At 39.0% G+C, this 26548-nt stretch overlaps 1 protein-coding gene across 1 annotated transcript; it reads left to right on the plus strand.

Annotated features, from left to right (window-relative positions):
- The first annotated feature begins 2710 nt into the window (after window positions 1-2710).
- Window positions 2711-19123, plus strand: LOC139737103 (uncharacterized). The gene is made up of 7 exons (XM_071647781.1): window positions 2711-3203; window positions 6886-7187; window positions 7369-7661; window positions 8643-8706; window positions 9370-9514; window positions 14100-14225; window positions 18647-19123. Exons 1-7 carry the CDS (start codon window positions 2799-2801, stop codon window positions 19064-19066), a joined length of 1755 nt encoding a protein of 584 aa, XP_071503882.1. The 5' UTR covers window positions 2711-2798; the 3' UTR covers window positions 19067-19123.
- The last annotated feature ends 7425 nt before the right edge of the window (window positions 19124-26548 follow it).

The following is a 26548-nucleotide window of genomic DNA, read 5'->3' on the forward strand; positions in this document are numbered from 1 at the left end:
CACTTCACACTGAATGAAAAAAACTACAAAAAAGCGTCCGAACAAATAATTCAAAATTAAACTTTCGAGCAGAGTTGCTGGAGAGATGTTACCATCGTCCTTGTACTCTGATGCCAAATGCCTACAGGGGATAAGACCTGAAAGCTGAATAGTTCAAAACTTTTTGAGATATGGGAGGTGTCCCACTTCTCCCGCGTCCCAGTTCACCCCCAATTCCCCTATGCATCATAATGAAATGAAAAAAAGTGGACCTAAGGGGGGGGGGGGGGGAGAATAGGGGGGACCGGGGTCGGGGTGTCCCACTCTCACACAAGGGATTATATATATATATATATATATATATATATATATATATATATATATATATAGACCCTTTGTAAGTGAAGAGCGATCTGCATGGTGCACACCGTTAGCGGATTATGTGCAATTATATTTTGGCAATACTGCACACTGGCACTGGTCCGACGGTCCCTGTACAGTAAAAATCACTGTTGGACCAGTAACCTTTTAAGGAATGGACCAGGAAAAAAAAAAACTGGGTTCCTACTTTTCCAACAAACAGATTAGACCAGTGGAAAAAAAAGGGTAAGTGTGCACGTAGCCCTGTTTTTGGATAAAAAAGAAATTGTCCTCCAGTGATTGATTGAAATAGGTTCACGTGATTGATATTTTAACTACACTGTCATTATGTCATAGTGTTGGCATGTTTGACACTCCATGAAGTATAGGCCTACTACTGTATTTGCAAAATGACGTCACACCTATGATGACATTTTGCAAATAGTATGCTATTTGCAAAATGATGTCACAAATCAATTCTAAAATTATGCACAGCTTTGTGCCATCACGCTATGAAAATAATGTCACAATAATTATTTAAGAAAAAAAAACAATTGTGACATCACAAAGCAATTCTGACATCGCGCACTGAGCCGTGCCGTCTCTCTGTGAAATGTACGCATTATTAACAATATTTCTAACAAAACAATTGTGACGCCACAAAGCAATTTTGATATTGCGCACTGCTTCGGGTAAAATGTAACAGACTGAGTATCTTACAAAACCAATTGTGACGTCACAAAGCTGTTCTGTACTGTACTTTGCCTGGAGAGTTTCTTGTTAAAACTATGGGCAGAGGTGACTCCAAATGAACTACTAGTATTCACTGAGGGGGCGCAGTTCTTTTGGAGGCACCGAGGCCTATATAGTTTGAACAAGAAACTCGAAATTAGGCAAAGTATATGTGTTTTATATTTTGGATCAAAAATTTAAACAAAAGAAAGGGGAAATAGGGGAAATGCAAAGTGAGTACACTAGGCTTATCATGGAGGTGGACGGAAGGGTGTGGGGATTGACACCATTCCATCACGAGGGAGGTTTCACATTTTGACCGTGTACATGCAGGTGCGTGACAGTGGGTGGAATGTATTTGCCTTTATGTAGGCCATATTTTAGATTAAAAAAAGAAAAAAGAAAACTTGATTCACTGGTCGGATGCAATCTATGAATGCATGCATCTATAAATCATTATGGGTTTCCAGTACGTGTCTCCACTTACTGTACTCCTGTCATAGGCCTATCCCCCTCCCACATGAATTTTCAGAATTAAAACATATGTTTCGGTGTATATATATATTTCTTTTTTTTCAGAATTAAAAGAGTATATATATATTTTTTTTTCAGAATTTAGAAGAGTATGGATCGCGATGTCAGGTCCTACGTTATCACTGGCTTTGATCGATAAACTCAATTGTATGTCCAATATACAAATGCATGAAATGAGAAAAGCAAGGCCAAAACAGGAAACAGGTATTTGTCTTTGAGATTAATTTCATAAACATAGTCAGTAGATTGGAACCAAACACCCAAAACTTGTGTGATTCACATGAGGAAAGGGTTACACAACTTACAAAAGTAATGGCATATATAACTCATGAAGCCCCACCACTGACTGTCTTTGCTTGCCAAAGTAATACATTTGTACGTGTACATGTAATGACCAAACGGGGAGGCGGGAAGAGATCAAGAGACAGGTTCTTGAAACGTGCACGAACGTCAAGAAGGAAATCGCTATATGTCTTCTGGAATATTGCCTAAGACATTCAGTGTTGTAACCATTCTCAATCCCCTTTTACTTGATTTTTGAAATATATTATACAATTTTGGATATCTAATGTAAGGTAGCATAGCCATGTATGCCGGTGTGGCGGAAATGCTTTTCTACGAAATTACTCAGTACCCCTCTGACAGCATGATGATGATGCCCTAAGTCGTGGTCTAATAAATTGCGCCGCACGCCCAAGCAAAATCACGACTTGTACTGCGTTCATGCAGCAGGCACGCCATGCGCGCCCTGCCACGCTCTGCGCTCCCCTATGACGTTATCCTCGCTCGATCCAGCAGCCACCTCCGAAATTGGCAGTCGGTAGTAAAGTTCGGATTACTTCGGTTATTCCGAATAGCTGGAAGTTACCGCACTATTATATTAAAAAACCAGTATTTTCATAAAAAAACAAAAAAAATATAAAACAAGAGTTAATAATTTAATCAAATAAAAACCATGTATTTTAATTTAGTAGAAAAATACTAATTACTTTATTTTAATGAAATTGACACCAGTATTATAGTCCCCATTCTTTGACGGAAGCTTCCGATTCTCTCCGAAGAGCGCGTCGATGCACTTGCGATCGTCCTCGTTTTTCACAGCAGCCATTGTTCTTGCACTGAGAAGCATCAGACAGCGTGTGTCGTGAAGAATTGAAATAGAAATACAACTTTTCTTTTCTTAAATATTCATCATGCCTAATAGGAACGAGCAAAGAGGTAATCAGGGACCAAGGCGATCAAATCCACAGGGTGGTAACCGTGGCAAAGACGAGAAAGGTGGTGGTGAAGGCCAGACGGCAAACACAACTCCAAGCAGAGGTGGTGGTGGACAAGGCGATCGCCGCAACAAACCTCCGTTTCATGGTGGACAAGGGTCCCGAAGAGACCACCAAAAAGGCAATGATACCCTAAACCCACTGCCTGAACTAGACGCTGGACCAAAGCCTGAGAAGAAATTCACTGGACGGTGCCGCCTGTTCGTCGGTAATCTAGCAAATGATGTCACAGAAGGAGATTTCAAACAGATGTTTGAAAAGTTTGGAGAGGTCTCAGAATCATTCCTCAACAGTCAAAAAGGCTTTGGATTCATTAGGCTGGTACGGTTCCAACAAATGCTTTTACATTCCTTCAATCTTAGTACACCACTCGGCAGACCGTTAATTCATCATGTTCGTTATTGTGAGAAACGTCAAACTAAACAACCACTTCCTCACTTCTCACAATCTCTCTTCACTCTGGAATAGGCTTTATGCAAATTATAATGTGGAGCTAAGTCTGCTAGAAATAAGCTAGGCCCTACTACTACAATGTAGCGTTAGTGGATCTACATGTAGAGTCTATTTTCGGCAATTGTGCACTTTACGGCCCTATAGACGTGTTTATTATCGGTGCGAGATTTTACCCTAATCGAGCAGTGTGTGCAAATTTCGAGTACCTATCATCAGGCACCGCGGGTCGACAGCGGGTCTTCCGGCACTGTCGTAGTGCTGTAAACTTACTGTGTACATGTGTGTGAGATTTCGCGATGGGATGCATGCAGTGTGTGTGAATGTGTCAACGTGCGTGTGCGTGATAAAAGCTCTTACGGTAGGCCACATGGTTGCTCTAACGCCCTTCCCTGTGCACGTAAACAATTCCTCGTAGACGGTAATAGAAAGATGGCCAGCCCGCGCCCAATCGCTAGGCTGTCCGCTTCACCGCACTGCGTGGTGTGCGAGATCTACTACTCCTTGTGGATTGGTGTGGTGTAGACAATGGGATGCACAATGTGCTTGCCATTGTGTTACACATGTGTATGTAGCGGCTATGGTGGCCAGCTTGACATCGGCACACAATGCTACACAAACTACACAATATGGCGACTTATTTGCATCATGGTGTTGAGCTTCTTATGTGTCTTGCTCCATACCCGTACATGTCGCTACCATGCAAATCGCATGTATTGATACACACACACCAACGAACACATCGAACTACTTCACAAATTCGTACCTAAAAATCATGTAAAAATATGACTTATCAAATTTCAAACGCAATGATAGCTTCACTGAATACATGGTTACACCAAAGGAGGAAAATATTTTGCCAAAAATTGAAGACTTGATGTAAAAATGCCGAGTTTGGTATCGAACTGTTCGACCAATCGCGCTGGAAATCATCGCACACATATGTTATAACGTTGTAGGAAAATATGTAAATGATGGGGGTAAAGAGCCAATGATGATGCAGCTTCGGTGTAGCACCCGATTCATGAATGAAAAATGACGTCATGCTAACGCGAGCAAGGGCAGTAGTGAATTGCGCATGTGCGGCTTGCCTGTGCAATTGTTCTACGTGCCATTGGATGCGGCGCGGCGTGATCGAATGCGAGCAGACCCTAGACAAACAGGGTGCTGTGCATTGGCACACAACGGAACACAACGAGTGGTACACTTCCGTGCTTCAATCATGATTTTAAATGAATGAATTTTGCATTATATCTTAAGCAGGAAATCGCTAATTAACCTATTGCAGAGAACATATGTCCACTCGTGGCCTTGGTGAAATTATTCTGTGAAATGATAATAAAAAAACCAAAATCTTACCATGATTCATCAGTCTGTTAGTGTTAATTTCGTCTACACAGTTACCGTTTAACGAGCCTGACCAGACGCTGTGCTTAGTGTGTAGAGCTACCGATTTATGGGCAGCCACTACATGGACACACACACACACACACAAGCCTCGCCCGTGTGGTTGGTTTGTGCGATTTGTGATAGATGGGGTCGGATCGGGATGGATGAAGAGGCATGAAAATATTCATGTAACTGTTGTGGTCTGCGATGCAATATGTACTAATTTACAGCTCGGTAATCCTGCAGCAGAGCAAGGGAACACGAATTGCGTTCGCACAGTGTTCGATGCGTCAGCTAGCTCCGCAGAAGCGCAGTGAGTGAGGCGGGCTTTTAGTGACCTTATCACTTGTCAAACGGCAGTCCATACAGCAAGAGAAGCTCGCCAGCTGATCAGTGCGTGGTAGTTCATGGGATATCACCCTGGCATACGGCGAATGAGGTACCGATAATATAGGGCTGTAAAGTGCACAATTGCCGCATTTTCTACTGTTTTTGCGTCACATAGGCCCTTATAAGGCATTTGATGCGAATGATGGGACTGAATTCTAGTACGCTAGCAGAGCTGCAGAGCGACAATCAGAATAGTTTACAGTGTAAACTCGTCAATTTCATAGTCACACTCGAGTGTAGACAGAAAGATCCATCTGTCCGGAGGAGTCTTTGATTTTTTTGTCATTATCGCTCTCCTCCGTAGACAGACGGAAGTTGTTAGTACCCTAACTGCGACCGGCAGCCCCATTCACACAGCGTAATGGGGCTGCACACTGTAGCATTCACGATCATGACAAGCGAGTATCGCGGATAAATGTCAACTTAAAATCGAAAAATTCTTTCAATTTGAAGACTCACCAGTAAAGTTGAAGTATTGACAACAGGCTTCGGGCAACGTTTGGTTCTGCTAATAGTCCCTTTCTGTTCGAATTGATGTCTTTCACTCTTAATGTGACTCGGTCGATAGGAACCTGGGAGAGCTACACTGAATTGACGGCCAGAGCATGCGCACACAAACATCTTAATCCGGTCATGGATTTCATGTGATGTGTGTGCATGCGCTGGCCGTCAATTCAGCGTATTTCTCCCAGGTTTGTCTCGACCGAGTCACATAAAGTCATCAATTCGAACAGAAAGGGACCATTGGCAGAATCAAACATTACCCGAAGCCTGTTGTCAGTGATTCAACTTTACTGGTAAGTCTTGAAATTGAAAAAATTTTCGATTTTAGGTTGATATTTATCCGCGATATTCGCTTGTCATGATCGTGAATGCTACAATGCGCAGCCCCATTACGCTATGCGTATGGGGCTGCTGGTCGTAGTAAAGAGTACCCATCGCTGTGTGGATGTTCTTAACCACTGTCTCTATGGAAAATTGGGTGAGATACCTCACCCTTCTCGATTGCGTCTAATTCATGGCCGTAGGTCGGCAAATTTAAGCTTGTATTAGGGTGTCTGGAGCATTTTTGCAACTTTTGAAATTCTACAAAAGGTGATTATTAACTATTTCATATGAAAGAGAATTATGTCACTAACATATATTTCAAATTTCAAGGCGAAATAATTATTCTATCGAGAAATTTAACTTTCAAATCACTGCAATATTACACCTTTTTTTGACGAGCATGCACGAAAATGTGTCCAAATCATGTTTGCAAACAACGCCGATAAGCAGCATTCGCGTGCGGATCTCCAGCGACCAGTTAATGAGCGTACAGCGGTTTGCTAGAACACGTAACCAGCGCAGAAGTCACTCCCCCTCCTGTCATCATACTTTGTGTGTGCTGTGTGTATGTGTACATACACAGCGCTCAGCGTTGTGAATGAATACGTAGCGCATGCATCCCGGCCCAGCCAACATCGGCGGACGAGTGAGCATGCATACTTTGAGTGTATTGTGCATGTACTACCTACACACACGCTACTCTACTGTACAGCTGTGTACGTGATGGCTACTAGCGCTACATACAATATATATGTGCACTGTAAAAGTGGTTTCTTTTGCGGTGGTTTTATTTTCGTGCTTTGAGGTTGAACCACGAATTTAACATCACGCGAAAATGTTTTGAACTTGTCGCTTGTTACAACGCTATCATTACCGACTGCTAATTTAAACACATGCATGTTTTTTCCCCTTTTGTGACTAATTCATGTTATTTTCTATTACCCAGGACACACGGTTGAATGCTGAGGCTGCAAAAGCTGCTCTAGATGGTACAAGCCAGAAGAACCGCACTATCCGAGTCAGATTTGCAACACATGGTGCTGCACTGCGAGTAAAGAACATCCCCCCGAGCACATCAAATGAGCTTTTGGAGCAAGCATTTTCCATGTTCGGAGAGGTAGAGAGGGCAGTAGTGATAGTGGACGACAGAGGGCGACCAACAAAAAATGGCATCGTCGAATTTGCCCGCAAACCTGGTGCACAGAATGCCCTGAACAGGATAAGGACAGGGGTGTTCCTGCTCACAACGTAAGTTTGTCCGTCAAGGATCTTTTCATTCATTTGATGTTTGTACAAAATGATGTAATGTGTTAGAAGTGGTAAATAGATATTGTAGAATAATTTTGAGAGCTGTATTTGCATTCAACACATTTATGTGTATACCTCCCACAAAGATGAACTAATGATCTCCGACCCATGTGCTTTCCAGGTCACCATTCCCAATTACTGTGGAACCACTGGAACAGAAGGATGAAGAAGATGGAAATCCCGAGCGCTACATGCAGAAGAACCGCGAGTACCAGCGGGAGAGGGAGCAGCCACCCAGATTCGCTCAGCCCGGGAGCTTCGAGTACGAATGGGGGCAGAGGATGAAGGCCCTGGAGGAGGAGGAGAAGCTCAAGCGGGAGCAGCTGGAGAAGAACATTGAAGACTCCAGGCTGAAGATGTTGGACGAGATGGAGATTGCCAAGACTGAGCATCAGACAATGGTGATGCGACAAGGTAACCTTGCCTCCTGCCTGTCATAAAGCATGTGCAGACTGAGTACAGTGCACTCCCGTTACAACGAACCCGGTTATAACGAAATTTCGTTACAACGAAGTAAATCTTCTGGTCCCAAAATTATCACCATTAAAGTCTATGGTACAAAATTCGCTTATAACTAACACGGTTGTAGCGAAATTTCCGTTATAACGAAGTCTTTTCCGAGCGCCACAGACAAAGAAAAACAAAAGAAATGTGCTTCATTATAACGAAATGCGAATTGCTTTCGAAAATACGTAGCGGAACAAGTATTAATAGCATCTCTGCATGGGTGAATGCTTCACACCACTGTGTGTTCGCTCCTTGTGTCACGCACAGTTTCTGAGGGGAACTTGCGTTTATTATTGTAATACAGTTATCCCATCACATTTCACATAGCTTTCCAGTGTATGACAAGTATTCAGCAAACATAATATGATATGTATTCGTGGTTCCTTGTGTTCGTTATATATTGTATTTGTTCGGTTATAACGAAATTTCGTTATAACGAAAGAAAACTGCCGGTCCCGAGCATTTCGTTATAACGGGAGTGCACTGTATTCATTTAGTACTCGACCATCCTGTATCAAGGTATAATTGAGAAAATGTAAGAAAGATAATAACAAACCCCTCCCTTCTTGGCTTATTGACATTTTATCAGTCCAGTTGCAATTGATATGCAAATATGCTATTTGGATAGTGTTGAGGATGCCACTTCAGAGTTTTGTCAGAGTTTAACTCAATTTCATGATTAAATGGAATCTTTAAGTTACAATGACTCTTGTATTACACAGAGATAATGTGGGTGAATGTAATGGCATTATGGTGTAGAGCAGCATGTGTTCATTGAGGCTTGCAGATAATGTTTTAATTCAGTTGTTCCCATTGTGCTGCCTATTACATGTATATGCAGTATTTTCTTATTCTGTTTTTCTTTTTCTTTTTTGTCTCCCCCATCAGAACTCATCAGACGGCAGGAAGAATTGCAGCGCTTGGAGGACCAACGCAGGGAGTTTGAGATGAGGTGCGCAAAATGAGGATGGATATCTTTAGCATGATGAAAGTTTTCATCAGAGATGCCAGTTTTCGGGCAAAAGCCTGAATTCAGGCTCTGGCAGTATCAAAGTTGAGGCCCCTTTGTGTAGAAAGTAGCAACATTTAGATGTATCTTAGGCCCTCTCTTTCATTCTTACTGGCATCCCTTTTTCATAAGTTTCATGCTTCACAGTACTCTCACAAATATTTAACACAATAAAATGGTTGATTTGAAATGATGTACCAAAAATGCTTGCTTTATTATTACAGAATAAAGCAAATACATTAAAATTGGCTCAGTGCGAAAAGGTCATCTCGCAGTTAATCCTTGATTCTATTGAAATGGCATGTGTTTGAAGCACTCAACCCAATTATGATTGAAGCTGACCCATTAAGGTCGGTATGCAATGACTATAAAGGAAATACAAAGAGGACTGCTTTTGGCTCAAAGCAAATTTTAGCCATTAGGAGTAGATTGTTCAGAGCCGAGGTGCCAAACTGTGGCAGAAGGGAACCTTGTTCTAATGAGCCACATCAGGTATCTTGTTATTACCAGGGACAATATATCAAATGTGACTTGCAAATGTTGGGTACCTTGCTATATCTGACCTCTTAATGATACTCCATTATTACTGTATCTATGTACATTTAGACGTAACGAGAGAGATGCACGTCGCCAGGAAGAAACTCTCCTGAGGCACCAGCAGGAGGAGGCACTTCGCCGCCGCCAACAGGACGAGATGAGGCTCCAGCAAGACATGATCCGACGCCAGGAAGAGATGATGCAGATGGATCAGGTAGGTGAAAGCTGTCCTTGCAAGTCCCTGGGGGATCCAAACTGGAGAAAGTCCCATCCGAGAGCTGAGCCAGAATTCTCTTTTGGCTTGAGAGGCTTGCAAGCATACTTTGCTGTGAAGTGCTAGAGGGATTTGGCATCACGTTTACTATTCTAACCTCGTAAGATACTTCAATGGTGGATATAATGAGGACACCAGGAAAAATGGATGCTTGGATGAATTGAGAAGCATTTTCTCCAGCTTTGATTCTCTATGGTGTTCATTGAAATAAATGCCCCTGCAACCTGTGAAATATTGCTGAAATCTTGAGATCCCCATATATAGTAAAGCCCTTGAAGAGCTCATACAGCAATCCAGCAATTGTGATGGAAGGTGAAGAGATCAAAGCATGAGACCTTTTGATTTCAATGTGCCTTATTCTGAAGTGAGAGAAGCAGAGAGAGTGAATAGTGAGAGTATAGCATGCTGTTAAGCTAGAATAATGTGAGATTTCTTGTACTTCTTCATTGATAGCAATTCATCTAAGCTTATTGGCTTGGGATGCTCTTCCTTTTTTTATGCCTCCGCCAACGAAGTGGCCGGAGGCATTATGTTTTCGGGTCGTCCGTCCGTCCGTCCGTCCGTCCCGTTTTGTTTTTGTCGATATCTCAAGAACCGTGTGGTGGTTTTACATCAAACTTGGTATGAGGGTATATCCTTGGGGGATAACACTTTGTGTGGATTTTAGGGTCACAGGGTCAAAGGTCAAAGGTCAGGTTATTTTGTGAAAAAAAATTGACATTTCATGTTTTTCTCCATATCTCGCAAATGGTTCAAGGTATCTTCATGGAACTTAGTATATATGCTTGTACCGATGGGCAGTGATTATCTAGGGAAGTTGGGGGTCATGGGTCAAAGGTCAGGGGGTCAAAGGTCAAGGTCAACTCCTCAAAATATCACTACTTTCCTTATATTTATGCAATGCCTAAAGGTTTTTTTTTTAAAAACTTGATGTATACATGTATTACCCAATGGGCAATTCCGCGGTTAGTAACGTTACATTTAAAGAAATTTAGATATTTATTTTTACTACTAAATCACCATTTATTCATTTCAAGTCAAAATCATCGTAAAACATGTTCATCCTTCCCAGGTCTGTGATATAGAAAAGAATGAGTACAATCCAACAAATATTAGAATTGCTATGGTAACTAATAGGGCTGGTTAGTAACGTTACGAAAAAAGGACATGACAAAAAAATCAATGTCTTGTAACAAAAAGTGTGCAAAATTTAAAGATACTTCAAACAAAGTGTTGCATTCATTTCAATTATTGCATCATGACAAATGTTCACGCAAATATTTTTAGCAGTTCGAACGATAATTTATTAGCTAGACCCCCAAATGCATGGTTAGTAACGTTACGGTTAGTAACGTTACATTTGTCCGGAGTAATTCCGCTGGTCATTTCACCCTTTTGTAATTGACAAAATGTCACATGACTTCTGGAGTATTTAAGTATATTCATCTTTTAACCTTTTAGCAAAAATTTCAGGAACAAATTTCAAAGCAACCCACTGTAATTGGCATTTAAGTGAATTTCAGCATCCCCAGTCCCACATGTACATTTTAAATGATGGTTTTAGATCTCGCAAAATCAATGAATATGGAAAATAAAATCTAATGAATTTGAAAGACCTTAATGATTGGTGAACATCCATGGCATTAGTTGATACCTAAATTAAAGAGTAAGATAAAGAGGCACATTTCTTTTATCCATGTCATGTCCACCCAACTGCGGAATTGCCCCAATATATATTCTGTGGGAAGTTTCTTGCCCAAAGGTCAAAAGGTCAAAGGTCAAGTGAAAGTGCTGAATTGCACTTTTTCCTCCATATCTCAAAAGTAACTCAGGTATCACCATGAAACTTACATATTTATGCATGTTCAACCTAACAGTGATTCTCTTTGGAACTGTGAGGTCAAAGGTCAAAGGCCAGGTTTAGATAATGCTATTTTCCCATTTGATACTGAAATTATATTTTTTCTCAATACCTTGAAACTAAATGCATTTAAACTTATAAAAGGGCCAAAAGTCAAGTAAAAATCATCAGTTCCCCAAATACCTGCACTCTGACATTTTAATCATTCATCCAATTGAACCTAGTTCTAGGAAAGTGAACATTCAGCACATTAAATATGTCAAACCGGTCATTTTAATATTTTGCCAATTGTGTGAAACTGTCATCGCACATTGTCAAGACATTGTACTATAGACCTATTAGGAGAACCATGAATTATTGCGGAGGCATATCAGTCGCCATAGCGATATATCTAGTTGAGAATTTCTTTTCTCCAACTGTTTGTTGCTCTTGTATTCTTGAGGAGTCGATGTTGCTCGGCTGGTGTCCTTTTGGTCTCTTCATACTCCATATATTTAGCTATGTAACAGGAAAGAAGTGCTTTACACTGAATTACTTCAATCTTTATCACTTTTTATGAATTTTAGGAAAATGTACTACTCCTTGCAGCATTTTTGTGGTATCTTGGACAACTGGCATGGCTCCAACAAATTCTTGTAGAATTTTCTGTAATGTCCGACAGGAAAAAATCTGTCAAAGTTGACTTCTTCTTCTTTTTTTTTCCTTCTTTTTTTTGGGGGGGGGGGGGGTTAATTGATTTGTAGTATTTCTATACTTCCAGCTGCTATTCTTGAATTGCGTTTGTTTTTCATCTTTTTTTTTTTCTGAACCACTCTTTTCATCATAAAATATATTAAACATAAGTCAACGCTATGGTAGAATTTTGATCATTCTTATAATTTCACATATCTCCACTTCTTACTTTGAAAATTTTCCATCTCACAAATATTCACAAAGAATGTTGTTAGTAAAAATATGCTTCTAATATTAATAATGAATACTGGAATGGTGATATTTGACTTCTGCATTCTTTCACTAGTGAAAGTTCTTTCGACGTAGCATTGACCATTCCATTTCAGGCAGTATGTATTGTGTGAAGTTTTTAGTTCCTGATGTTTCTTCTGGTCCTGTGGTGTACACACACACACTCACAAAGAAAATTGCATGGAATTGAGTGTTATTTGGTAGATATTCTCTTCTGTATGGGTGTTGAAATATTCCAGACTACTAGAGGATTAAAGTTTTCTTTTGTGTATACTCCCAATTCCCTTCGTAATAATCATATTATAAATTGCATGTTTCAAATCATTACTTGATGAAAAACAGTATGGCACTTTTTAGATTCCTTTGATATTCCAGTGAAAATGTTGGTAAATTCTGGTCATCTAAAGATGAGTGAGATTTATCAAGAAACGTAAATACATTGAATGCTGTGAAGTGAATACTTCATTTTTTCATTCAGGGTGAAAGTATGCCTGTGTCTGTGTAGATTTTTTCCTCCTTAGCGTTTAAAGTTTTTTTCTTCTTTTAATTATGGCAACTTCCATTATGAAACATGATTTGTTGTACAAGATGTAAATACAAAGCATTGGGATATAGTCCAATGACAGTTCTGTTTGGATTGATGCAATTAAAAATAATGTAAATTATGCAGGACTAGAAAAGATTCTTGGCATCTGTCTAATCGATTTAGAAGGTCATGTTTTATCGGATCACTCAAGCTCTCAAAAGGAGTACTTGTATTAAGGAATCTCCTGTGATGGATTTTCATTGTACATGGTGCAGATGTGCTTGAGGTATAAATGCATTGGATTAGATTTAGGGTGAAATCCTGTGAAGGCTCAAAATCACGCAACATTGTCTCCAAATATATTGTTTCCAACCATATCTTATGCTTAGAAACTTCATTGATGATGTAATTTGTGATGAAGAATAGAAATGATACAAACACCGGTAAAAGTTTGAAGGTCACAGTAATCTAAATGATGACAGTTTCTCGCCATAAGTTCAAACAGGACTGTACAGTGGTAATATTATTAGAAAGCATAGAGGTCAATATTTGCGTGCAGTGAGAGTAGTGGAAGTCTGAAGGTCATTACACTCTGACTAAAAGAATTCAGTCCTGCCCATGACCTTTAGCTCAGAATGTCCAGCGGTAATATGATTTGATTAAAAAAAAAAAAAATCAATATAAAACATTTCAGTGTTCAAGATCAATGAACTTCATCCATATTTAAGTAAAATTCTAATCCTGCACTGATTGTAAGAGAAGATGGAGGCACACAATCAACTGTGGACTACTGGCAAAATTTCTTCGTTTTGGCCCTGATGTGTTGCAGGATTCTTCAACAATGTGGAATTTGAAGAACAATCAGTATTTTGTTATAGTTTATGAACCAGTTAGTGATACCCCATTCATGGCAGCGAAACTGGCAGTGTTCAGTACTGTGTTACAGATACATTCTTACCAAATGGAAGTAGCATTAAATTGGCAAGCCAGTCAGTAGATGTGTGATTGTTGAAAGTAGAAATCTTTGCTATGATTATCGCTCAAAATATTTTTCTTGTTTCGGGGAGTTTTTTTCCTCAAAACTATTCTCAGTGATCTTAGTACCTCTTGTTGCCTAAATTAAATGTTTGCCATGGGATGTTGGAGCTAGCGCACTGTGTACATGTTCTTCCTAGGGCTCTAGACGCCCTATGCAGGGAGGTGGGCCTCAGCCCCTCATGGGTGGAGGGGGTTCAAGTGGTGGCCCCCAGGGAGGTGGTAGTCAAGACTTGATGACCCAGCAAATGCAAGGCACTCCTGGGGTAAGTATCGTCTATGGAGCTGTGAGACATTGTGCGCTTTATATATGCATACCTTCTCTGTGGGTGTATGTGTGTGTAAGAGAGAAAGAGAGAGACAGATGGATAGAAAAAGAGAAAAAGATAGAACAGAGAGAGAAAATGTTAGTGGTGAGAGATAGTAAAGGAACATATGAAAGAACAGGTAACTTTCATCTCTATCACTTTTCTTTTTATGAAATCATATGCTATCATCCTTACCACAAACTCTCCACTAATGTGCCTGCCTTTGTGCAGTTTTCTGCTTTCTGAGATGGCATAATCCTCTCTTATAGGCAAATGGAGCTTCACTGAAATGGTATGCATCAGTTTTGAAAGATGTTTTGCATATCAACAGTTTTATTAAACCATGACATACCATTTCCATGTACTACGTTAGAGCTGATATGAATGCATGGTGCTCGTGTACATGGATTTTACCATCTACATGATCGTGCTCTCAGATTTCAGTGTAGAATCATGTTTATAAACTAAAGTTTAGGAAAGTTTACCTTTCTGCATCTCAATTGCTAGAGATATGCATCTGTTTTACTGTGTCAATTGGTGTAATTCAGAGCATATTTCTTGGTCTGCTGGTGATCATTGTATTTTCATTGAAGTTTTGAGTGAATGAATGTCTTGCATTCATGAAAGAAACGTATTGAGTTCAAACCATCTTTTTTTCCCTCCTCACTCCTAAATGTTGAAACTCATTGATATAGGTTTGATTTTGTTGTTTTATATTAAAAATGATAGATGGGTGTTAAGAGAAAATGTGACAGGACTGGATAGCCAGCCTTTGCCGTCTTTCTCAGATGGAAATCATACTTACTGCTGCTACTTCCAAAAAAACAAAAAAACACTAAAAAACCTAAAACAAAAACATGAATTGTAATCCTGTTTATCTGATTGTAAGATATGTGTGACAATTCAAAACTTGTGGCCAGCTCTGGTTGGTCATAGGTAAAAAGCTTATGGAACTATTAGTAGCATTACATACACATGTGCTTGTACATTACTTTTGTATATGCAGTAATGTGCAAAGTAAATGTGTGGGCTCATGCCTCTGGAGTATCTGCCATGGCAGATTTGTGCTGCTTGTTCATTTTGCTTTTGTATCCTACATGTGTGCTGCGCTGTAATACCACATTCCAACCATGATTGCCTGCAGCGCTGTAGTTCTTTGACCTCATCAGTGTATATTTATATAGTGCAGGGGTATTTTGACATATTTTGACATATTTTTGTGATTTCTCCTTAAAACTCTGAAAGTGGCACTTTCCAGGAATAGGATGTATTTTGTTTCTCAAAATGCTTCACACTTGGCCTGTTCCTGTAAGTTTATGTTGAGATGCACCAAGTCACAAATAGTTGTTCCTTCTGACAGGCTTGCTTCACTGTGATTTTTTTTCCCCTTGTGTCTTGAAACTTCCAGAAATATTCTTACAAATAAAATATTTGTCCTTTCAAGTGAATTTTGGGATGCTGTCCCTTTGTCTGCGTATGATCTGCCAGATTACAATTATGAGGTGTTGGTTTGATTAAAAATATATAGGGCATGTTGCTGTGAAGGAAGAGTGGTCATAATTGAATCTAATGCCAGACCTCTTGCAGTTGCGTAGGGTCTCTTACTGGTCCTACTGGGATCACAGGGAATTGAAACATTTACTGATGAACCACATGGGAAGTGGATGTTCGTGACATTTCTTTCTCTTTTTTTTTTTTTGTATTCCTATAATGCCCAAGGGTACCCGAGTGAATATGCTTTCTGTTACATTGCATTCATGGGGTTATTTGCCTGTACAAGTTGTAAAAAATCTTGTGCTGCTTGACCTTTAGGGCAGCTAGAATTTACTATTTGGCAAGTAAAATGACTTTGTAGTTCCATGTTTTAAAGTATGAAGCCCATGCCCAAATGTTTATTCAGGCAGGCATGAGATTTGTGTTTTGGTGACATGATGTGATAACACTATTGTTAATTGGTGTTTTCTTTTTAAATGTTTGTTTGTTGTTTTTTTTTGGGGGGGGGGGGTTGGGAGGGAGAAAAATTGTGTACTACATGTAGTTGGTCCATGAATGTGGATTTGAAAGCCATTAAAACTACTGTTCTGGCTGTGCTCTGTTTTTAGACCAGTGTGTACCTTTTTGAAAGCCAAATGCAAGGAGGGAGATCCTGTCTAGCAAAAACTGTTTTTTTTTTCCATTTTTTTTTTAAATAAGAAATGTCATCTCACAATACACACTCTGTCTTTATTGTAGAATGTAGGCCCTGTATTTCTGACAGTATCCAATGGTTTACTTACGTCATTGGACTGATCAGAGAATTGAACTTACAAAGTCACTTCATGACGATAAGGATCTACAACCATAGAATTTGCAGGTTCCTGCCTAATAAAAAAGGGAAAGTAAAGAATGAATTAGGTGTGAGTTAAAGTTAAAGTTCAGTAAACCGTATGATTACAGGAATAATGCTAAAGGGCAATTCCGCAGTTAGGTGGACATGACATGGATAAAAGAAATGTGCCTCTTTATCATACTCTTTAATTTAGGTTTCAACTAATGCCATGGATGTTCACCAATCATTAAGGTCTTTCAAATTCAGTAGATTTTATTTTTCATATTTATTGATTTTGCGAGATCTAAAACCATCATTGAAAATGTACATGTGGGACTGGGGACGCTGAAATTCACTTAAATGCAAATTACAGTGGGTTCCTTTGAAATTTTTTCCTCAAAGTTTTGCTAAAGGGTAAAAGATGAATACATTTAAGTACTCCAGAAGTCATGTGACATTTTGTCAATTACAAAAGGGTGAAATGACCTGCGGAATTACTCCGGACAAATGTAACGTTACTAACCGTAACGTTACTAACCATGCTTTTGGGGTTCTAGCTGAGAAATTATTGGTCTAACTGCTAAAAAAATTTGTGTGAACATTTGTCATGATGCGATAATTGAAATTAATGCAACACTTTGTTTGAAGTAACTTTAATTTTTGCACACTTTTTGTTACAAGACATTGATTTTTTTGTCATGTCCTTTTTTCGTAACGTTACTAACCAGCCCTTTCAGTTGCCATAGCAATTCTAATATTTCGTGGATTGTATCCATTTTTTTCTGTATCATAAACCTGGGAAAGATGAACATGTTTTTGTCATAATTTTGACTTGAAATGAATAAATGGTAATTTAGTAGTAAAAACAAATATCTAAATTTGTTCAAATGTAACGTTACTAACCGCGGAATTGCCCTAAATATGTTTGAGTCACCATTGGTAGTCAGAGTAATAAGAAGGAAAATTTCAGACAATCTCTTTGCTTTGCTCATAGATTTCTTGACATGTAGACACAGTTGATGATCATAGGCGAGTGTTGCAATATGCATGTCATTGGAAAGGTGAACTTCATGGCGATGATAGATCCCATTTTTTCATGGAGTGTCTACCCCCCCCCCCCCCCCCCCCCCCCCTTTCCCAGATTTTGGTCTAATGAAGTAGGTTTAAACGTGGTAACTGCTAAAAAAATCTCGCTATTCAACAAAACTGCCGTATTATTGGTAGGGTTTCTCTTTTTCTTCTGTCTGTTTTGTTAGTATGAAGTAAACTCTGGTGGAAACAAATTGGATTTGATATTGCCTATCAAAGGGTTGCTATGTCAGAATAGCGTGAAATAAGCATTTGTCGTTGCAAATAGTTGTCGGAGGGCTCACTTTGTGGTGGTATTCACTGGTTTGCTGGCATCTACTACTATCTCTTGTGGTCTGTCTTGAGTCCCACTCATATGAGACTATGAAATGATATATGGTGACCTTGCAGAATTTTAGTGATAAAGGTGATGATTCACAGTGGGCTCCAAATGGACAAACTTGAGAATTTTCTTTTTGTATGTGTGTGTGTACATGTTTCCTAATTTTGCTGTTTGCCTATACCTTGTGAACGGTGCATCTTCAACTTGCTAGACTGGACAGCCAAGTGCAAGAAAGCATACATGCCACAAACGTATCATCAAGTGCCACTTTCTTACCCCTATAAATCAAGATTCGAACCTGATAGGTGTTGATGTGTATGCTAATGATTGCCTTACCTTTGTCTCTTTCCCATGTGTCCTCACTGTTATGCCGATGACTCATTTGATGCCTGCAATGGAACAACACTGAATTGATCTGATGCCCCTATTTGTACACAATCCTTTGACTCCTGTTTGACGATGGAACGTGCCTTGCGTATCATATCTATGTAACGTGTAACTTACCATGGGTTTATTCTACTACGTTGCTTGCGTGAATTCAAACACAAACTGCATATTCTGTCCAACAATATCATGCACACAATTAATGATAAAAATGATTTAAAAAAAACAAAAAACAAAAAACTCTATTGACTGCTGGAATGAATATACAACTTACAGCGCCAGAGTAGATTTGATCAGCCACCAGGCGGTGGATTCAACAATGGTCAGAATCGCGGGCCAAACCAGGGAGGCCCCATGGGAGGGGGAGGTGCTGGCGGCCAGGGGGGTCCTGGATCTGGAGCTGGAGTACTCGGCAGCGCCCCAGGGAGCCAGCAAGGCACCCCAGTCAGTCAGGGAGGTCGCGGCCCTCAGGGGGGACGTGGCCCAAACCAGCGCGGCCCAGGAGGCCCCAATCAGGGCCCAGGCCCCAACATGGGAGGACCGGCTACCTACGGCAGCAGGGGACCAAACCGACCTCAGATGGATGATGCCAGAGGAGGCCGAATGCCTGTGGAACGCAGAGACATCGACCGCGTGGAGCGAGGCAGGATGGACCGTCGGGATGACTACATGAACAAGCGCATGCGCCGTTTCTAAATTCTCACCAGCCACAAGAAGATTACCAAACCTTGAGAGGTGTTATAGTAGCATTGCAAATATTCGCACATGTGAGAACTTACACAAATGTGTCTTCTTCAATGCCACCACAGGCATTTTGCTTTGCAGTTGGGGGGGGGGGGGGGGGGGGGGGGGGTCATTTTCTGCTCTTCAGTTTTATCTCGCACAGCTGTTTGTTGTTTCTTCCCAAGCCGTTTTCTGTAGCAGAGGTTGTTTTTACCTGCCAAGAAGCTGTGTATGGAAAGTGTCAATGACAGAAGTCCATGGGTAGACAAAAGGGATGATGTGCTTTTAATGTTTGATGCTTTACTTGGCATTCAGTATTTGTAGTTACTGGGGTTCATTCACGTTCATTGTTTTATTTTTGGAAATGTTGAAGCACTCTTTGAAAAATTGTACATAGTATTGATTCATTTAAATTGTAATCATGTGTTCATCTATGATCCGTTTACTTAGACATTCTTACTAAATATGTGTATACATTGTAGGTTTAGGTTTGTTTGTCAGGATGTGTTGATATTTGAGATACTATCGGCTTTAGAGGATAATAGTGAAAGCCAGGTCACTTGCAAGCCTGAATTCTCGCTGTGAAAAAGCTTTGTTTAATACACAATTTAACTATAATCATATTCAAGGCGCTGTATATATATATATCTGTTGTATAATAGCAAGTTTGCTGGGGGGGGGGGGGAGGGGGAGGGATGGATCTTGTTACTAATCTTTCCACGTTAACAGCAGCATACTCAAGAATTTTAAGCACTCCTTAATTCAGAATAGCCAAATAGCTCTTGAGACAGAGAGCATGCATTCTTGTGTATGTTGAATGTTTTTGAACCGTTGACTTGGAAGTTACTGAGCGTTATGTTTTATTTAATTAAAGACAAAAATTTAAAAAAATACTTAGCTTTCCTTTTACCCATAATTGAAAACAAAGTCTGTAACATTTTATATCACAAGGTTGCTTGTAGTGATAAAGGATTAGAACATAGGGCAGTATCAAAAAGAATTGTGATGTGACTTGTGGAAGAAAAAAATGTCATTAAAATGGTGAATCGTGTTTGTTATTAGAGAAAAACAGTATCTGAGTGTATTTGCTTTTATCATTTCCTCTGCAGTAGTATCCATATTCCTTTCCTTTGTATCATTTGCTCTTAAACCTGCTGGAGTTGAGTTGAGTAAGACTTGAAAAATCCGTGGACTGCTTTGCTGGCTAATCTTAAAGCCGAAGGGGGGGGGGGGGGGGGGGGGGGGGGGTGGAGGGGGTATAATGACAGAGTGAGGTGAGGGTATGCTGATGTATACTGGAAGAAGGACAAATAATTGCACAGTATCGCACAACATTCTTGGCAAAGGGATCTTGGATGCCATAATACTTGTGTTTTACACAGTTTGTCATCGCATACAGCAAGTTGCAGCTATGTGTGGCAAAGCACCCTTTTGTCCTAAACAGAAAACATTTTTTTGCCATTTGAATAGTCTATTGCAGGAAACTGCAGCTCCCATTCGTCTGACATTAGGTGCATATTTTTCCCTCTGTTGTAAGAGAGAGAGAGAGAAATAACGTCCAAATTTGCTCCTGCCATCAATATACCAGAAGCTAGGTGAAATCATGTAGTTTCTCCATTCTGCATGGGAACTTAATTCTGGTGATAATCGGTCTGTAACTCCTTGCTCTCTCAATGCTTTCTTTTCAGATTCTGGGAGTCTGTGTGGATAATACCAGGCAAATTTCATGTGTTTGATGACATTATCAGATAGTAGACTTTTTTTCCAGCATTTTTAATAAGTTTGCTATATTTGAGAACAGACAATGGACTATTGAATTGAACATTTTAAAGGAAAAAAGTTTAGCTTGTGTCAGTTGAACGTTTGAACGTTTTCCCCATTATGTAGAACTCCTTCACTCAGCTGTGTTCACCTCTCCTGTAAAATCGGTTGATGAACAGAATTCTCTCCTCAGTGTTTTGATAGAAGTTCCTATTGTTAGATAATTGCTAGCAATAGTAGCCTGTATCGCTCGATAATTGTGAATCAGGAAATCAACTCGTCTTCAGCATTCAGATTTTTCTTGACGTGTCCTTCCCAGTATGGCATGCTCTACTAACCAAAGTAACTTGTGCGTATTTGCAATCCACACCTTCTAACATCTATTTCGGCAATTTACACCTGTGAATTTTTGCTGGAGTTTTATTGCTAATATATAAATAAATGTGGCGCAGTATTGAAGAGCGTTTAACATGTGTGTAGAAGTTGCGCTTGGGAGTTCTGTTAAAATCTGCACTGGATACATTATTCCTTGGAGAAAGCCGGGACAAGACGTGGGTGATCGTCAATATTGCACAATTTGTTTCTCAAACTACCGTGGAAGCATTTTCCTCAAAATTTGCCACAGGTTTAGAGCTCTAGTATGGATCCTTTATTTAACGGAGCTCTTGCTAATGGCTCATTACAACCATACGGTACATAGACCTTGCCTGAGTGAGACTGCCCTTCTGTTTAATACAATATTCAAGACCAGGGTTAGTACAAGTAGTATTTTGCATGCAGAAGTGAAAGAAAAGTGGTGATTTGGGCCTGTGAGCGGCAGAATACATGTAGGTGTTGTGAGTGCGGAGTGGGTGTCTTGAATGTGTGCACACTTGAGCATAGACAACTTGATGTAAAGTCATCTATTTCATTATTGTGACCACTAGTGACATTATTGGTGAGCATTGATATTTTACAGTATTTGAGTGTGTGTAAGGCTAATACTTGACAGGCTTTGATTGCATGCATCCAACAAGCTCCTCAATCAGTGTACTTGCAGTTATTGGCTGTTTATTACCTATGGTTAGAACTGCTGCAAAGTTTGAGTTTTCTCAGCAAAAGTTTCTCAAGAAAATATTGCATAGCTCTGGATGTGATACCATTTGGCTTTTTGTATGAAACACAGGATATTGTAAGCATAAGAATGTTTATGCACTCACATATATTCACACACACACACGCACACACACACACACAAACACAAAATGTATACACAAATCAGGTGATACTATGACATGCGCAGGCTGTTTCTACAAGTTTTGAGGGAATAGACCAGTTCGTAATTCCACTGTGCGCATGAGCAGAAAAGGGTCATTTTGTACCAACAAGCATTTTGGTTTGTAAATTCACTGAGATAAGCATCTGTAACGCGATGATTATTCATGTGATCCTTATCTATCAAAATGGTGCTTGCCAGCACATCCACCTGACAGCAAGAATGATATTTCGCAATATAAAAAGAAATATGCCGTTATTGCATTCAATAAAAAACAATGAAATGGATGCCTGCTAAATTGTCAACTGATGGGGTATTCCAATCACCTGATCTACACGCAAGTTCTTTCTTTGTTTGAACATGAATTCCATAAATTGTTACGTCGCGCAAGCTTATGCATTATGTCGCTTTGAAAACAGTGAAGTGCCTAACCAAATGAGAAAAGAAAGGTCATTTGTACCAATGTGTACATGAGCTAATTACGAACTGGCTTATTAATGAAGGAACCAGTAAAGCGAGAGGAAGAGTAAGATTGACCCCTGAATGAAAGAAAATGCGGTTCTGAGGCAAGATGAGCATTGTGAACTGTCTGAATTTGTCTTTTGTTTGCAGTGTATGAAAGATAAACTTGTAGAAACATTTTGTTGGATGCAGGATGATTTGATCTGAATGTTTTTCTTTTCTTCTTTTTTTTCCCTCTCTTTTTGGACTTCTTCTTTAATATTAAGCTGTTCTGATAAATACTTTTTAAGTATAAATGCTGACTTCCTCACAGTACACGTACTGGAAAATTTTTAGGCATTCAGAAATTTGAAATGAATCCGAGGGTGTTTTTAGTATGCCTGGTAGAAAAGATCTTATCAATTTTTGCTTAAAGTAAAGATGGACCATTTTCTTTTGGCATTCAATGCTAGCTTCTTTGCCATTTCCTGTATCTTCATGTAATGAAGAATAAAAGAGAGAAAGAAATAATGAAAAAAAAAAAAAAAAAGGTCCATGTTTTTTCCAGTGTCTGGAAATTATGACAGAGGGAGGGGTTATAACTTATGTTTCCTTTTCTTTCTTTCTTTCTTTCTTTCTTTCTTTCTTTTTTTTTTTGTTTTTTTTTTTTGTCTTTTTGACCGTAAATAATATTATTATAGTTGATTGGTTAGCAAGACCCGGGGGACTAGGGTTACTAGTCCGTCGCTATAATCAAAACTGATTCTTAGTCCGCCTGGCTAGTTAGTAAGTGTGAATTATTGTTATTATATATTTTTTTTTTTTTACTTTGTTAGATTTGGGTAAAGGGGAATAGGGAAGATATCTGTGGTCAACTTCTCTTTTAATGATTATAAAAAACCTTATAAAGAGAAAGCTTGTTAATGTTGCAAAAAAAAAAAGATGCATCTGATTTATTAGAAGTTATGGGCCTTTTAAAGACCAGTTTTGTTTTTGTTTTGATTTTTTTTTCATTGTTGAGCATTTGACATGCATGAACTGTAAAACTGATATAGAATTTGCTGGGACTAGGAGGTACCTTCACATTGATTGCTCGTTCCTAAAAAGTATGGATATATGGTTAAATGTTAAAATGTAGTATTTGGGGGCAGGAGATCCCTTGACATTAATTCTCCCAATAAGCGTGCACAGTGAAATGTGGATGTTTTACATATTGGGTGGGAGGTTTCCCCCACCCCTACCCCAATTTCGTTAATGATGACAGGCAAAATCTGGAATATTTTGATACCACAATTCAGATTTTGTAGAACATGCTAGTGCATTGACTCTGTCAAAACTTACTACAAGTAAGTTCAAATGAAGGTGGCATCAAAATTGTGATGTAGCTTTTGTCTGCCTGAATCAAAATAGCCATTTGATACTTTGAAGGATGTTTTTTTCTATATTTAAATGTAAGATATTTTGCAAGAGCTCAAAAAGACCCTACAAAGATGCTACATTATGTACAATTAGCGTTGGGAAGCAGTTAAAAAAAAAAGAATAGAAAGACTGGCAGCAGATATAAAGCTATTTTACAGGATATAAGGAGGGTTGGAGGCATTTATGGAAATTGACCCTGTATGCAACATTGATACATCTAGATATTAGCCCCTGAAATAAAGTTTGTTGTAGAGCAGACAGTGAAATGGTCAAAACGTCGGCTATTACAACTGCCAAATTCTGTTGTAGTCTTCATTATAGTATAAAATCAAGGTGCAAGCCTTGCACCTTTTGAACGTTTCAGTGTTCTACAAGGGATGTGTTTTTGCTAATTGATAATGAGCTTTAAGTTCATAAGGGGGAAAGCTCTGTTGGAAATAGTAGTAATGAGCAAATGGTTACAATGTGTATTCATTCAATTATTTGTTTATTGACACTTTTTGCTATAATTAAAAAAAAAAAAATCCCAGTATATATTGCCCTGAGTACCATATTCGTAGCATTTTGTGGACATGGTCTTTGGAAGAGTTATACAATGTAGGTGCTGACGTATGAATTGCATAGCAAATCTCACTCAGAATAAACCATGTTATACCAAATCATTACTTATAAAGATAGGGTTTAGACACTTCAAATTTCAGGCTCAAAGGTTGATCAAAGTTGGAAACTCAATTCATTATATTCAGTTTTCTACATGGGCAGAAGCAGGAGCAATTTGACATCTTAGCATGACTTCTGAACATGATATCTAGAGTGTTTTCACCTTGAATAATAGCAATTTTTAGAAAGCTGAAAAGATCTAGCCCAAGACAAGTTGAAAACACTGTTGTAGTATTCTACTCAAAGCCTGTCCAACCATGCTGATGAAAAGCAGGTGCCTTTGGCAGGCCTTATTTATGTAGGTTTTCAGTTAGAAATAGATATCTACCTGTTCCTAACCAGATTTTCTTTCACCAGGTCATTTCTTGCTGGAGTTTTGGCAGATTTTCTTTTTTTTCCTGGACAATCCATTTCCTCGATACTTTCACCATGGAGATATTGTTAAGATAAGTTATTTTTTGTCAGCTCTTCTTGATGGTAAGTATGCTGAAAATGAGGCCTCAATGATACACCTCCAGCTTAATGGCAATAGTGTGTTGCAGGTGTCTTCAAGTGAATACTGTCTTCATAGCTGAACTTTTGCCCTGGAATATATTTGAACATCATTTTTATCTTTGCTTGTGTGGACAGAGAAATCACAGTTTTTCTGTGATCCCAACTCATTACTGATAGAGCAGCTTATTTACCTAAACAGAGATTGAGTGTGAATCCACCTGTTTCACTCTCCAATAAATAAATAACTTGCATCATACAGTGGACTCTTGTGACCATGAACACTGATGCGATTAACTCTACATAACAAAGTTATTGTTTTTTCCTCCGGAGATCATGCTTAGTTTTGTATCTAGTTTTTCAAACCATGGTATAAGTCTTTACTGGCAGCAATTAATTTCTTCAAATAAGAGTCTACTGTTCTTCAACAGGGATTAATGTGCTCTACCAAACTGGAATTCTTATCAGTTGAGCTGACTCTGCATGCATAAGTGTATGTATCAGATGTGCAGATGGTGATAATTATTTGACAGTCTGTGATGTGCTTGACACTGGAACTATGCTTACTCGAATTTTCTTATAACCTCATCCATGGAAAGAATATGGTGAAGTCCTGTCTTTGGGATTAATTTGTCACTGGATGTAAGTGATACCATGCTTACCAGTACGTCAACAAGATTATTAAAGGTGAAGTAAGAATGACTTAATCCAAGTAAATTGCGGTTTTCCAGTACATTTTATACTAAAATGCTGATTATACATTCATAGACACAGATGTTCATAAGCTGAAATAGCATTTCTTCATTATCAAATGATCTTTTTAAAAGTAATGGTGGATTAAATTCAAGCTGTTGATCATTTGATTTGTATGACATACACCAGTGGTTGGATCAACATTCTTTTTCTTTTGCATTGTGTCATGGGTCTCAATTTATAAGCATGACAATCACTTTGCTTTTTAAGTGCAGTCATGCTTTTTGTTTTTTCTTCTTTTTTTTCCCCCTTGCAATGACATCTGAAGTAAAGAATGTGTGTTTTTGAAACAAAATTCTCACTTGTTTAAAAAACATGACTATTCTCCCTCTCTGGACAAAATGTTTGAATTTTTTGATGCAGCAATTTAGAATAAAATAAATTTGGAATAAAACACAATTTTATTGATGCAAAACAATAGACAAGTAGAGTTATTGTAAAGGACTACCTTTGTCTGAACTGCCTTTGTATGAGTTTGGTTTTTTTTTTTTCCTTTACTCTCACTGATTGTAGCTGCTGCTAGCTGCTGCTAGCTGCTGCTAAATTTGCACGAATTTTGAATTGGGTTAATAAATGGCCTATTCTCAGTGAAAGCAAAATATTTCTACATACTTGATATTATTCTGTGATGGAAATACCCCAATAAATATCATTACAGCTCATTAGAAAGTCAT

Source organism: Diadema antillarum, unplaced genomic scaffold, assembly GCF_040938485.1.
Source record: "Diadema antillarum isolate AM-2024a unplaced genomic scaffold, OU_Dant_1.0 seq00000682_RagTag, whole genome shotgun sequence".
Lineage (NCBI taxonomy): Eukaryota > Metazoa > Echinodermata > Echinoidea > Diadematoida > Diadematidae > Diadema > Diadema antillarum.

Bases quoted from the DNA above. Each gene is read 5' to 3' on its own strand.
- LOC139737103 (XM_071647781.1), top strand. From the start codon at position 2,799: ATGCCTAATAGGAACGAGCAAAGAGGTAATCAGGGACCAAGGCGATCA. The intron at 3,204-6,885 runs GTACGGTTCCAA...TCTATTACCCAG, and splicing joins GCTTTGGATTCATTAGGCTG to GACACACGGTTGAATGCTGA. The intron at 7,662-8,642 runs GTAACCTTGCCT...CTCCCCCATCAG, and splicing joins GACAATGGTGATGCGACAAG to AACTCATCAGACGGCAGGAA.